General features: G+C 40.6%; 1 protein-coding gene across 1 annotated transcript in view; it reads right to left on the bottom strand.

The window, feature by feature from the left end:
- Positions 1-15974, bottom strand: part of LOC149797359 (scavenger receptor cysteine-rich domain superfamily protein-like) — a 203561-nt gene that overhangs the window by 166403 nt on the left and 21184 nt on the right. Inside the window, exon 2 of the mRNA XM_089962112.1 lies at positions 10823-10874. Coding sequence (XP_089818238.1) covers positions 10823-10874 — 52 coding nt within the window. The remainder of the gene's footprint in view (positions 1-10822; positions 10875-15974) is intronic.

Here is a 15974-nt window from a genome sequence, read left to right as displayed (position 1 = left end):
TTGAGTGTCAATGCCGGAATCGGCCAGTTGGGTCAAAGCGACTTTGTTTCGATCAAAAAAGCGTTTGGTTTGATGAGGAATCTGAATGATCCCTTGGAGTAATTGACGTGCCGTCACCGTGAACCATCGTAAGACTTCTTTTAGACTAGCTTCCAAGACACGAGCTCGTATTTGTGGATTTTTTTCTCGACTGATGCCATATAAGGCACGAATCAATTTGACGGGAAGATGAGACTGAAGGGACGTCATGTTCAAAATGTGTGTGAGACAGACGAAAAGGGTCTGGGGTTTTTATAGATTTTTTGTGGAGTGAAATTAAGTCGAGGACGGAGACGTGCACAGGACAGGCCCTCCGTCTTGGCATCAGTGGTGAAACAAGTGGGTACGAAATCGCAAATCATCGGGGGTCGTAGGTTTCAAATCGACGAGTAAATAGGCGTGTGGAGTTTGAGTGGCATCGTCGTACGCCTGGGTCAGCCAAGGCGTTCCTAACTGTTTGGCTAAGACTTGCACTTGCGATTTATCTCGAGGGCTTTTAAACAAGACCACGTAATGCGCATTGAGACTGATGGTGCGATGGGCTTTACTTTGTTGAAACAAGTTTTGGGTGATGTAAACAACACTGGCATTACGGTGATGCCCTTTGCGCGTGAACCGCAGTTTAATTTCTTCTTCGTCTTCTCCTAACATGTCGACAAAAATGACCAAATGGCTTTGACGGGAGTCAGAGACGATGCCGTCGTCTTCTTTAGGAATGCCTTCCACAAACACGATGTAATCGCCTTGACTTTCTCGCAAGAGGCTGTACGCCGATTGCCACTCTTTGTAACACCACACGATTCGCTGAGGTGGTCGATCGATCAAATGATGTTTATGTTCGATCAAACGTTTGACGAATTCGGTTTTGCCTGAACCGCTAGGTCCGGCAATGAGCATGTTAAAAGGATGACGAAGATACAAAGCCTCCCAACTGGCACGATCTAAGTGTTCGTCGATGACTTTTGACAGTAGAGGAAGTGGGAGCAGAGACAGCAGAGGTAGCCATTGTGTTAGGAATGTCACTTGTGACACGAAAAGAAACAAGACGAGAGTTTATATACTTTTTTCAGAACACGTTTATTGAATGTTTTAAACATGAATACGAAAGACAAAAATACATAAAAGCCAAAGGCTTAAGTACAAGGATAAAAGGCACATGATAACCATCAACGTGGAATAAAAACAAGTGTCTGTACAACATGTTTTGGGTAAAGTTCTGACCAGTTCTATAGGGGGTAAGGTCACACAAGTGTCCTCCCGAAAGGGTCTTTCAGGACTGTCCACGACAGTCCTGTCCTGAGTGACGGGTTCTTCTGGTACCGTCACTAACACAGGTTGAAAAGTAACTTTTTTCCCTGAACAACTCTCGTGCATACTGGCCACTTCTTGGGTCCAAGCCTCAAAATCCCATTCTTTCCAGGCACGGACATCTGTCCAATGGGGATGTAAGTCACAAGCTACACACACATCGTCATACATGTCTTGGGTAGCTTAAGGCTGACGAATCTTTTTTTCCCGTAGAGGTCGAGAAGTATCCAGATGAAACCGCAAGGCTTTGAGCAAAAGGAGTCTCTCGTGACCATTTAAGGCCATTTGGGTGGTAAGTACTGTTCGTAAAGAGTCCACAAGGAATCGGCTGGTAAACGAAATCCTAGAAAACAAGTCAATAAGACACACACTATGCGTCGTCCCAAATTGATTGGATACAGTTCTTGTAATAATTGATGGTAATGATCCACGGTTTGAATATGGTCATTGAGTTCCTTCCACGGAATCTGTTGGATTACATGAGATAAAAGTCGCGGCATGGCAGCCTGTTTTTATAGTCTCTTTGTTTCGGAAACAATACACGTACTTTCTAGCCAGACATCTTCGTTTTCCAGTGGGGAATTTAAATGTTGCATACTCTAACCGAAACGTCAGACTTCGTTTAGAAGTTTCCTCTTCCGCTAAGTAGATTCCACGTAAAATATGTCGGTAATCCTTTACCTTGTCTTCCTCAATGTGTTGCACTAGGTGAATCTCGTAGTAACCAAAATGATCAACACGTGGATCATCGGGGGCCTGGAAGTATTGAACAAGGTCTGACCACTGAAACAATTTCTGACGAATCAGTTCTCTTATACCATTCAGGTACCAGTAGTTAAAGATCTGGTGACGTAACGGATGCAATTGTTCTTTACATTTGACCTGTATTTTGACGAGCTCTCGGTAAATCCTTTCTCTCAATTCCACAGGCAAAGCACGAATGTTCTCTTGTAAAGTATCCATGAATAAGTCAGACCGTACAATTCACAATCTTCTAGAGCAAAAGTAATCCACATAGTGAATAATTTCTGACCACTGCCATGCAGGGTAACGTCCAAGAATGTCACTGAACTCTTTTGATGTAAACGGTCTAGAGTAATACAATAGGACGAATGCACACTTGACCCAAAGAAATCTAACACACTGGTTGACTTTTTTCACTTTCCTCTTGTGAATTTCTCGGCACAAAAGTTCTACAGTCACCCATTGAGATTTCGCTCTGGCAAGTCCCTGCCAAACTTCCTTGTAAATCTTCTCTTGCAGTTCTTTAGGTAATGATTCAATATCGTTTTTGAAATGAAGTTTAAATACTGGCCTCAGTGATATCCAACATTTGACTCCTAGCCAAACTGGTTTCTTCTTCGTCAACGACATGGTAAATTACTTTAATGTCTCGGTCCCACTAAGGGTAAGTAATGACAATTCGGTGACCATCGAGCATGTTTTACGTAGGCCGAATCTTGTGGTTCCCAGTGATGAAGTGACACACCGCAACTGAAGCAATTGACTTTATCTCCTTCGCCCAAGTAGAAAAATCCGGCTCTGGCTAATTCTTCGGGGGTCGGTCCTCCCAGATACTTAGGCCATTTTCCTTTGAACGATTGAAGACGATTTTCAAAGTCGCAGTATTCCGACAAACGCACAGGAAACGAATATTCGTCTTTCACAGGTTCGTTTCTATGAGGGTTGGGTGACATGGACAGGAGTTTGCTCAGGGCTGGATGACATCCGTAGTATGATAAACGTGAAGGTGAACATCCACCTTTAAAACGAAACCCAGTAAAATGTCCAAGAGGACGAGTGGCATCGCTTTCGCATCCCTCAGGTTTGACACGCACAGCATCACTTTCCATGATAGGGGTAGTGACACTAAAGTTCCCATGATGCTTTACGGCATCGCTAAGGTCACAACGTACAACATCGTACCCATCGCAAGGCTCACAATCGCATTCCACTTCAGAAGCCCCATACTTGAATTGTGCCTTTCTGAACTTGTTTTGTGTTTCTCTGAAAGTATTCATCTTGTTCGCTTGGTCTTGGTAGTCACAATGAACTATCGATTTTGCCTAGAGTTCCTTTTTATATACAGACCAATACCGACGTGTCCATACGGCAACGTAAAGTGATTGGGAAGTCGCACTCGCTTCTGGTACACGATTTGATAGACTTTTTCCAAGGGTCGACTGACGACGTGGTGAGTGGGTAAACGTACAATCTTGTTCGGTTGATAGGTGGTCACTTTAAAGTTTCCATCCTCTCCCGATTGCAAGACTTCTTTCAATACCCCAAAGTTGACCACTCGACTGGTACGATAATTCAGAGTCAGTCCTTTCACTTTGCACGTCGTGTGCACTTCTCCTTGTGGGTCCCGGTATTCGTAGCCGTAATTTTTGGGACCGCCACTGACGAAACTTAGAATCTTGTCGTCGGGATGCTCGTCTGTCCAGGCTCCTAAACGGTCTCCTTCGATGTCAGGGTGCTGTTGACTCGGGTGATGGATGTAAATGCAACTGTCCGTGTCAAAGTACAGGACGCGTTCCCCTAACAGTTCTAAAGCTTCGTACAATTTTAAGCGAGCATGAGCTGTCACGTAAGCCGCAATGATGACATTTCCAAAAGGGTCGTCTTGTACAAAGTCCAGATCTTCTTCGTAATTGACCAAGATCAAATCCTCGCGAACGACGTCCACGTGCTTCATGTATTTGGTTTTGTCGTGAGTTATCTGGAAGTAGCGGGAAGGTTCTGTCAAATATTCCGTCTTGGGTAAACACGGGCGTTGTGCCATTTTACCCCACAAGCAATTTAACATCACTTTGGCAAACGATCGCCTGCCTTCGTTTTTCTCGATGTGATCTAAAGTGATGCCTTCTTGTTCATAGTATTTCTCTTTGAATTTTATTTGGTCTTTGGGAGTGTGACACCAGGAAGGATAGCCGCTGGCTTCTTGCTTCAGTTTCAAAAAGGGATCCACGTAGTCGGCGAAAATGCCTTTCTGCGTGGGGTCACCCTTGTGGTATTGTTGTGTCTTGGGAAGGTGACAAATTTCGTACACTTCTAACAGTTGGTATCCCATGTCCAGAGCTTTGAACAATTCCACGCTGACCCACGTCCCCGTCAAGGCCCGTTCTTCCTGGGTGTGATGGCAAGGCTGGTCTTGGTTGCACGTTTCGGCACAAGTACGGCACAAAGGAAACATCAGTTTGCCTTGGCAATGGTGAGGTAACACGGGATGGTACAAGTCCGTGGGCGGCAAAACTTTACACTTGATCAGACCTTCGTATTGTCGAATGTTTTTCAGGTCGATGTGTTCCGTCAGCAATTGCGGGTGCCCTACAGGAAAGCGACAATATTTGCACACGTAGGGATACAGCGAACACACGTCCAAGTATTTGATTTCTTCTCCTTTCTCTTCGTCGGCTTGGTACAGCAAACAGGTGGCATTGGTCTTTCCTCCGTACAAACTATCCCTCGGGTTCAGAGGGTCCATCAGCTTGTAACTTTCCACGAGGCGTTTAAACTCGGGATCGGTTTTCAAACGGTGATCGTACTCGTGTTCCCACATTTCCACCACTTGGTATCCTTCCTGTTCTAACTTTAGACGTCGCTGACAAGTGTCCTGGTACAAGTCTTACATGGTTCGTTGTAAAAACTGATTTTTAGTGCTACGATCAGGGTAACAGACGGGACATCCGTGAAATAAGCAACCGTTAAACTCGTACACGATCTTAGGGTTTTCTAAGTCCCAGCCATCTACTGAATACGTTCCGATGGTCTTTTCACCCCCTCCGTTGCGGGTATGCTGAATCCATTTGTCTTCCTTGTCGCACAAGTAATGTAACCAACGTAGGGCTTTGACCGAGTATTGCCGTTTGACCTAGTTGGTCGATTGAGGGCTGATGACAGCCGCGGTGTTTTCAGGCATGAATCGTTGTCTGTACACTAAGGAACACGCTTTGGCAATGGTGCAAGCTTCTTTCAAAGGATCGACCCCTCCGTGTTCCATGAACAGTTCTCGAAATTTTCCACAGCAACGTCGTAAAATGTCCACGTCGGAACGACAATACTTTAACATTTCTTCCTGAAAGTCGAAAGGGTCCGAGGCGTGAGCCTGGTACCAAGCGTAGAAAGCTTCTCGTTGTTCGGTACGCATGTTGTCGGGGTCGTAATAGTGAGCCTCAGGTAAATGGGGTAGAACGGCGTGTGGATTGGCTTCCGTATTGAAAAAGTGTGGAAAGTACCCTTTAGCCATTTCTGTCATTCCAAACGTTTTAGGCATTCGGCTCAAAGGCATGGCCAAGTAACTCATCGAATCTTTAAACTGTACTTGTCCTACTTGCATGAAAATGATTTTGGCTCCGTTCAAAGTCACTTTAGGACGCTCGGTGCCTTGTTCCGTATAGTATCTCAAAAGAAACTGTCCATCGTATCCGGAGAAATTGTGAGCCATCACCGTGGCATGACGATGACAATCTCCGTAACGTTCGATGTCCTCTTGGCTCCACGTCTTGTCGATGGGGTCTAAGACCCATTGGGCAAAATCGGCTAACGTGTTCGGTCCTCGAAAGATTTTTTCACGCCCTCCGGGAATCTTACTGCAGTGAGGGCAATGACTGAAGATAGGTTCCTGAATGCACTTCTCGCACGCTCGATGAGCCACGCAGAAATTAGGAATGTGAATACTGGTCTCTTGCATGCATTCGAAATCAAAAAAGATGAAATTGCCTTTCTTCTTGTGACCGTCCTCTTTCTCTGGTGGGGTTTGGTATTTTTGCACGTAGCATTCGTGTTCCAAGTCCACGATGTGGTGACAAATGTGACATTTTTTCTTTCCTGAACATACGTGTGCCTTGGCATTATTGGTACGTATGCCTTGTCCACACGTAGGGCGCAATCTCAGCAGTTGACAAGCACATTTCTGCTGCGAACCTTGCGTCTTCAAATGTTGTTCGTAACAGGTAGGGCTGACAAACGTGCGCAGACAAGTTGAACAAAGCACTGATCCTTCGCTCAGACAGGGTTGAGAGGCCAAACATCCTGAGCATTTCAATCCACAATGCTTGTGTTGCTCTCGATTGTTATAACCATGGTCACATTTCTCACAGTAATATCTGTATCCTAGGAATCCGGTGATACTGGTAATGGTATCAAAATGGTCATCGTGATAATAGACATGAATGTATTTTCCATCCTTAAAGTCTTTCCCTCGAAACAACAGAGGTCCGCACATTTCTTGAGGGTACACTTTCAAGGTGTAGCTTGGAGCTAGGACATCTTGCAATTTTTGCATCTCAGGAATGCCACAGGGTGTGTCTTTGGACAGTCCGGCTTGTTGCAACAGGAGTTCTGCTTCACTTCGTTGTTTGGCTCGGTCCGATTTTCGAATAGTTTCCCAGGCTCTTTTCCATTCTACTGGCTAAACACATCTGGTCTTGAGGGTTGTTAATTAGGACAAGACTTGTTTTGGTGTTGCGAAGCTCGTTCACCAATAACATCTTTTTGCGTCCAGTCCCTTGAGGAGGAGAGACGTGGGTCATGTCCAGTGTGGCTTTTCCATCGGTGATGTCAAACTGGTCATTAGATTGTTGCACGTGTTGAATTTTGTCCATGACTTTGGAAGTGGTCAATTCTGCAAACAGGGGATTTCAAACCGTCGTGTTGTATGGAAAGTCTCAAGCGATCGTCTTCTTTGGGTTGACATTGTCGCTTGAGTGTGGTGAGCAAAGAATCCCACACTCCGGTGATGAACCCTTCTGCTTTCTCTAACGGTACTTCAGCCTTGAAATCTTTAAACTTCACCGTGTATTTGTAAGCCGTGGGTCTAAATTTTCTAGAGGAGCGCTTTTCCGTCTCTCGAATGGAATAGTATTTTTCAGGGTTGACTAAGGGTGGCGAACTTTCTTTAGAGGGTTCAAATTCTGGTTCACTCATGTCCTCTTCAAAATCACTGGCATGAATTTGTGCCAAGATTTCAGCTCTGGTACGAAGCGATAGATCACGTTTCTGCCTCTTACTTTCTTCTTCTTTCTTCTCAAATGAATTGGATCGTTTCATCTTGAGTAAAAAACGTCAAATGACTCAAGTTTAAGCACCATAGACTAATTTATAGTCATGGCAGACCAGCGTATATAAAACGGTATGTGTCTTGTCCTTTCACTACTCATTTCACTCTCAAACCGAGCACAACGATGGAAGAGACTACCCAGATGGAACGTTTCATCAGAGCTTTGCGAGGGTCATTAGAAAATTCTCTTCAGACCAGCCGACGGACTACTCTCCTTCCTTTCGAGATAAAAGTCAAGATACTTGCTATATCTGTCAGAAGAAAGGGCATTGGTCTTCAGAGTGTCCAGACCATCAAAAAAGAAAAAAAGGGGCTAGAAAAGACAAAAGTCAAGATACCTGTTATTATTGTCAAGAAAAAGGACATTGGTCTCCAGATTGCCCAAAAAAGAAACAAGAGGAGTCAGAAGAAAAGAGGGATTCTTCAGAAGAAGAGAGGGATTCTTCAGAGGAAGAGAGGGATTATTCCTAGGAAGAAAGCAGCCAGGTAAAGAAAAAGAAACAGGAGAAGAAAAGAAGAAGGAAAGAAAGTGAGGAGGAAGAGGAGGAAAAAACTATGAAGGTGAATTAATTTAAAAAACAGAGACTAAACAATGAGACAGAAGGAGTGTAAGAACTTTTTAAAGTGCTCTGTTGTGAATTGCGAATTGCATTGTAACTATTGATAAAAGAATACATTAATTATATAAGGTAAGTGTCTTTGAGTTTTCATTTTAAAATAAGAACGTACACTCACACACTCATATACATGTTCTATAGGGGTAAAATGTTTTGTTTTGTTTTTTGAGTTATTGGCAATTGAAATTGTATTTCTTTTCGAGAGACGTGGGTGGCCCTGAAAAGGGCCTTTGTTTTTTTTTTTTTTTTTTGGTGTAGGGGTGAGTTTAAGCAATCAACTTTAACTGTCTTAAGCCTTTGCCACGGCCGAGGCCTACTTCTGGACTGCGTACTGTTGATGATGATGATTTGGTTGAAATCACTAAGGGTGGTACGGTAGGCTTAGTCACAGGGTTGACGTGTTTAGCTCGGGAAGGTCGTATTCTCTTCGGTCGTAATAAAGAAGTCTGATACATTTGTTTCAGACTTCTTAATTCCGCTAAAATGTCTAACAGTACCGTGACCGTTTGATTTTCACCCTCTTGTTTCTTTGCTGCTACTTCTTCTTGTTGTTGTTTTTTTCTTACCTCTTCTTCTTGCTGCTGTTGCTGTAGGAGAAAAGCTTGTTCCGCTTCCTTTTGTCGTTGTATAAATTTCTCCAATTCTTCTTTCTGTCTCTGTCTAAAATTCTCCACTTGCGGTAATGAAAAAGGTGACGAAGGTTCCGGAACAAATTCTTGCGAGGTAAGAAAATCCACAAAATCCCAATTTACCTCTTCTGAAAGTAAGTCCAGGTTCCCTTGTGTGGTCTCCACTGCTGGTGCACCCCAATGGATCGTTTTCTGAGTTTCCGTCATGTTGAATCACTGTCGCATAGATTGACTACACACAGGCGCTAGCAAATCTATATAGACCACGTGACGTCACAGACTGTTCTCTTCGGATTGGATGCGGGCTGACTGAATTTTGTAACGCGTGTTTGGATTGGTGAATGAACTCAATCCGTTTCAATCCTTCCTCTACCTATAAATAAGCGCAGTTCACTGCATTGATTCACCTGTTCTCGTCGCCTCAAGATGTGGACCACAGTTGAATCATCCACCCTTGTGTCTTCAATGATGTCTAGGACGGACGTGCTAATGTATGTCCGATCCAAGTGGACCGTTGTCCACAGGACAGACACCAGTCTGTGGATACGTAGGATCTACGCAGAAAGACAAGGATGCCTCAAAAGAGTGCTGATTTACGGTCCAACAGTGAGGCGCAGCCTAAGGACAAGAAGAAGACCAATGCGGTGCCCTTTATGTTAATGGATACATTAACATAAACCCAAAGGAACTTTTCAGGGCCACTCATAGGTCTCGAAAAGAGATTGACTTTCGATTGCCTACCCTTTTTTTAAATTTTTAAAAAATAAAAAAAAATCCCATGTTAAATTCCCCTTGTCCCTAAAGTAGTAGTTTTTTTCTCCCATGTTCAATTCCCCTTGTCCCTAGACAAGCCCAAACTCTATTCCCCACGTTCAATTCCCCTTGTCCCTAGACAAGCCCAAACTCTATTCCCCATGTTCAATTCCCCTTGTCCCTAGACAAGCCCAAACTCTATTCCCCATGTTAAATTCCCATTGTCCCTAGAGCGGCCCAGGGTTTTTCCCCATGTTAAATTTCCATTGTCCCTAGAGTGGCCCGGGGGGGGTCTGTAATGCCAATTCCCATTGTCCCTAGGGTGGCCCCTTTCACTACTCAGGATGAACTTGAGATTCCATGCAGGGTTATCTCAACATGAACGGTAACAGCATCACCAATCCCAACGATGTAAGGTTCCCAAATGCTAAAGATTAAATTGTCGTCGACCGGAGGATAAATAAAATAAATTATTTACGTGGGAGGCAAAACGTGTATCGTTTAGCAGCCCCAACAGCAGATCTTGATGTGGAACTGGCTAACAAATATGATAAAACGGGTTATGTGATATCTGGAAATGTATTCGTGACTGGCAAAGTGATTACAGATCTTTCCATGTCATCAACTCCGTCTGGAACAACATCGCATAATTCTAAACAAGTTTGATTGCATGATGATGAACACGAGAACAACTATGATCTATCACTTTGGTATTATGAATCGTTCTATCTGGATCGACCAAGATGGCAGCAGAAATTATACACTATTCGTACAAAAGACTGCTGAAGGCATCCAAGTTAATAATTTTTGACTATCAATAACACAAAGATTAGTTTGTGTAGAACGACATCGATGGAAAACAAAGGATTATAAGGACTTCCCACCACATGGTAAACAACAAGATACCCGGATACCCGCCATGTCATAAAAAGCTCTGAGCAAATTGAAACATTTTGTATTGATACTAAAATATTTAATGTATAAATGATCCATTTTATACACTTTTAACTGTGTTTATCGCTTTGTCCGAATGGCATTCAATCGATATTTTGGATTTATGTTTAATAATTTACAACTAACACCAGAGATAATTCTCAGGCTGCCGATAATGTTCTTTAATTACTTTTATAACTGTTATTTAGAGTCCCTTAATACATATAGACTAGTGGCTTGGTTTCATTACAAAATTTTCACGGGACTTCACATGATCCCTGACTATGTGTCATGAAACATATATTTGTATCCTATACGTTTTGTTTATCCATCCACCCGACCGTCCGTCCGGTCATCCATCCATGCGTTTCTCTGAATTACTGCAAGTACATATGCATGTTTCACTACCTATCTGCCTCTGTCTGTCTGTCTATTCTTCTCATAATATGAAAGTTTGATTATATTTGAGCATATATACTTACTGGTCGATCGACCTTTTCTGCTGAGCTGGGTTGAACTTGCATCTGCAGTTTGCTGAAATATAAATGTAACATAAATACTCAGTCTAGAATAAGATGTTCATGTTTTAAACAATTTCCACATATCTTACTGAGGTGTTGGGATTGAATTTTCTTTCAAGTGGATTAAGAGCAATTTTTATCTATATTTTATTAAAATATAGTTTTACTAAATTGTATTGAAAGCAATATTTCACTTAATTGTATTGAAATCAAATTTTTCTATTCCTTTAATAAAAGTGTGTATTATTTTAATAAAGACTGTGTTTATTTTATGAGGAAATTGTATTTTAAAAAACTAGCATTGTATAACGCATTGCTTCCAATATTGTAAAGTAGCAAATTTAGATTCAGTAGCAAGGTGTAGAACAAACTAAATTCTTTTCAGTTGTGTATGTAGACTTAGAGATTAGTATGTGAGTGAGGTAGGGAGTTTCTGGTGAAGAGTTAAAGAGCCAAACATTCAGCAGAACGTAAAGCCTTATTTGGTCTCTAGGATACATGCTAAATTCACTATTAAGCGGAAAGCTGCAGTGCGAAAATTAGTTCGCTGCCAGAACTCAGAAATCTATCTCTCTTACTGGTAAGTAACTGTCTGTGTTATACAATTTTCAATACAGTATAGGGATTTTTAATTTTAAGACCTTATGGTGAGAAGTCAGTCTAAATTCGACATGTCTGTAACATATCTTATAATGTATTGGAAAGTTTAATTGTTTAAATAATTTATATTTATTTGCATTTACATAATTGATTATTGTACAAGACAGATTCACTGCCAACTTCATATTCATTAATAATTAATTTAGAAGCAAAACAGTCTTTAAATAATAGAGTTTAATACTTTGGTATTTTGGATTAAATTCGGTAAAATACCTTTCTGCAAATGATTGATAAATTAGTCTCAAATATTGAACTTTTGCACACAAAATTTATTTGATATTTAATTATGTGTATTGTATACTAAAACACAGAAATTAGAGATATATAGGAAGTTGGTAGGCTTGAAGGAATAGTGTAATTTTATATGTATGTTTTGTATTTATAAATTTAATGAAATGTATTTCTATATCTCGACTGTAAAATATCAAAACTCAGAAATCAATATTTCTTATAGTCGTTTCCGTATCTCCCGTTTCGCCATATTCCCCAAAATGTAGACGTACCTGCACCGTTATGAGTGACACCTCCTTTTAAGAGAGGCTGAACTCTCTATACCCCCCCCTCTCTCTCTCTCTCTCACCATGGGTGATGACAGTTTTTAAGTTATGATAAAAACTCTTCACATTCCAAGTAGTGAGAAGGTTATGACAAACCTTTCATAATAGATGGATAGAATAACAATTATTTTTTCGCATTTACGATCACTTTTAGCTCCAACTAATTTGTTTCCTCTGAAGGTCAACAACTCAGAGTTTAACTTTTGTGTCCATTGCCATCTCACCTCGGTCTGTGTGGGTTAGAGTCTCAGGTTCGGCCAATGTGGTTTTGTGAGAAAGCCTTCCAGTAGCTTCTCCTGTGACAGTGGTTCTCTACCATTTATACTGGCCGCCATGTACAGCCTATCTTGTCCTGAAAAATGACGTAAACCCTACAACAACAACAACACTAATGACAAGAACAACATGTAGAGTGTGCTGTCTAATAATTTTGATACTACAGTATAATAACATATCACTTTATGTGATTCTGATATGTCCGAATAGACCATGAAATCTTCCGCATTGTTCTTTTTACTGAGTGTTCGTGACAGAAGGAATTTTGCTTATCCCGCCTGCTGGAATCTTTAATAATTTACTATCAATATTAACATTTTAGCGGGCATTTTTGCGAGTTGTTTGCCTAGACGTATTAGGGAAAATGTTAGGTCTGTTGGAATATTGCCAATTTTAAACCACAACGGCTCGTTACAAATAAAACTGAGGAATCGATGAATGGATTAAGGGGAGGGTGACCTGTAAAATGGACCCCACCCTATGACAAATGTGGTTTAAAAGTTAACTTGTTGGTGTAAATAAAAATCTAACCTCCGTTTAAACAAGAATGTTGACAAACGCCGGTCTCTCGAATGACAGAATCTTATCCAACCGTATTATATTTTATCTGCTAGAAAATCTCCAAAATTCTGATATTTCTTTGTATTTGATACAATTCTGACTCTAAAAAATATTGTCAAGTATGTCTCCACTGTATTGTTCCAAATAAAATAATGAAATTATCCAGTCTAAAATAAGTTACAGTAAATCTGGAATTTACGCATCCGGTAAACACCCCCTCACATGAATATTTCACAATTGGAATACTTAGTTGTGAAGAGAGACACTTTGGGTTGAAACATTTTAAACGATCTCATTGGAATAGAGGCATATATAAGCTTCACTTGTCTAAACAAAGGCAACTATAGTAAAAGACACACAGGACATATATTCGTATTTACCCATGTTTAACTAAATATAACTTGTTCCTTTAAAATATCGTACTAATTTTTTTAACAAAAACATTGATTCCTGATTATTGAATGATTTCCATCTTAACTCTGATCAAGTAATAACTACCAGACAACAATTATCTGTAGCTATGGACTGAAACGTGCATAGCTTATATCGTGACATCACAGCGAACGACTTTCATTGAAAGTTGTACTGGATCGCACCTTTAGCATTGATTTTGCCGTATGCACTTCTCAGGACGTGTAAATAATGACATTTCAAAGAAATATGGATGCACGACGATCCAAATAAAATGAATAATTCCCATTGAAAGGTATACGGCATCAAATTATAAAACAAATGACATCCATTACTCAAATAGTCGTTGGTGAAAGCCTTATAGACCTGTGTGACTAATAATATAATGCGCGTGATATCACAGTAATTTTCATGCTATCCAATGATGCTGTGTCAAATGTTCTATTCATTTTGAGGTACAGTTGCCATTTGAATTATACTTTATATAAGTTATACTTTTAAATACTACTAACTATAGTACTGCGAATTATTAAAACAAACAGCGTCTGGGATTACATCTACCACACAACAAATGAAGGTTCCAACGTTTGAGGCAGTAAGAAAGAAATTACTTATTCTTTCTCTCTAAATTATTTCCGTTAATATTAACTATTTAATAAATATAATCCCAAAATGATTTAATATTAAATCATTAGCCATTTTAGATTTTATATATTCAGTGCTTATCACTATATTTCAGAATTGGGATCGAGCCCTTTTGTTTAATCTTAAGGCCCCAATGCCGCCGTTTATCATAAATTTCACCATCTTTCAATCTAAATAAAGTTTGATCGGAAGGAAACTATTTGTAAAAGAAAACTATCTGACATGAACCGTTCTTTGAAATAATCAAAACATTAGGTTTAAACGACGTTCAAATATTCAGTTTAGAATTAAGAGGTGCAAACTCTCTAATTCAGTCAACGAGTGCTCCAACAGTAGTGATGTGATACATTCGACAAATTCCGTTAGTGACTAATCTAACAACAACATTTGCACGTTGAAAATTAGGAGGGGCATTCTCGCTTTTTGTTAAAGCGGATCTGGGTAGAAAAAAGCGTGCATTAGATAAAAATAATATTCGGGTTAATATTAGTGATCAGCTGGGGTGCTGGTATGTACATTGAAGCGCTAACATGGGCTGAAGACAATCTGGCATAGTGTGGTGTTATATTCTGATATTTACAATAGTGAAGGCAACACATCTTGTATTGCAACTTTCGATTGAAATCGGCTCACTCACGCATGTCGCCGATAAACATTGGAAAATTTCGAACACATCTGAAAAATGGCCGGTTGTCTCAGTTGGAGGGAGAAATTACATGGCCTATAATGTGATGAAACGTTGATATTATTTGGACTGAATGGAACCAAACCATGCTTTGGACCAATATCTTTCAAGATTCAGTATTATTCAGATGATTTGACATATACGACTTTTTGCGGTGCCCCGAGTGATTGAGTGGTCATCCTCCACCATTTATAATGGCCGCCATGTATAGCGGCATATCCTGTGCTGACAAATGGCGTTAAACCCTATAAAACCCTATGCTATTTCCGATTTTAAAGGCACACGACCATACTATTATGGCTTGTTTTACTTCTGAGATAATTTTATATTCATCAAGCCGTTATTGACTTTTCTGCGTTGTACGAAACTGAAGTTACGGGCTCCAAAACGTGCGATTTTCGCGAGTTTTTACTCTGAGACAAGTCGGAGCTCATGTGATAATAAGTATAACCTTTTGAGCCAATCACATTTCGGCGTGGTCGTGTGTGCCGCATAGTTTGCCTATTTTGAAAATAGAGTCGCATGTAAACAATGTATGTGCAGTGAAGAAACCAATGTCTAATTCTTGTATAGAACATGATCCTTAAAGATGAATCGAGTTAATGCTAAGTACAAAGTTTACTTTTGCATCTACCAGTGTTCTGTAATTCAAAAAAGGATGCACCATAGAGTTGAAAACATGGTACATGTTGCTGTTTTCACCGGTTTTCACGTGTGCACGTACGTGTGCAAAAACTAAAAATTCGCGAAAATCGCATGTATATATATATATATATATATATATATATATATATATATATATATATATATATATATATATAGTGCTGTTTGGAGGTGTATAACACAGGGTTCCTTATAGCGTTACATCGCATAGTCCAAGCTGGTCAGTGGCCCCGGGTGACCGAGTGATCTAAAGCGCTCTCCCTTACGGATCACTGCCATCACACATCTGTCTACGTAGTTTCGAGTCTCGGTTTCGGCCAATGTTGGTGTATGAGAAAGCTTGCCAGTAGCTTCTCATAGGTCGGTGGTTCTTTTGAGGGGTTTTCCCCGGTTTCTTCCTCCACCATTAATACTGGCAGCCACGTATATACATCGTGTGCTGAAAAATGGCGTTAAACCGTGCACCAACAACAACAACAACAACTAAACTGGTCACATAAGAACAATTGTAGCACGTATAGCAGGTTTCATGCGCTGAGGAGTACCAACACACGGGCGTGCATTAGTTCTGTAGTTCTCAAACGTCTCAAAGTGAGACCTTGTTTGTGTGACACTTAAACGTATAAGCCAATAAGAAATTCGTGCGTCAATCTAT

Source organism: Sinohyriopsis cumingii, chromosome 6, assembly GCF_028554795.1.
Source record: "Sinohyriopsis cumingii isolate HCF-2022 chromosome 6, ASM2855479v2, whole genome shotgun sequence".
Lineage (NCBI taxonomy): Eukaryota > Metazoa > Mollusca > Bivalvia > Unionida > Unionidae > Sinohyriopsis > Sinohyriopsis cumingii.
This window is presented reverse-complemented; position numbering and strand designations above follow the sequence as displayed.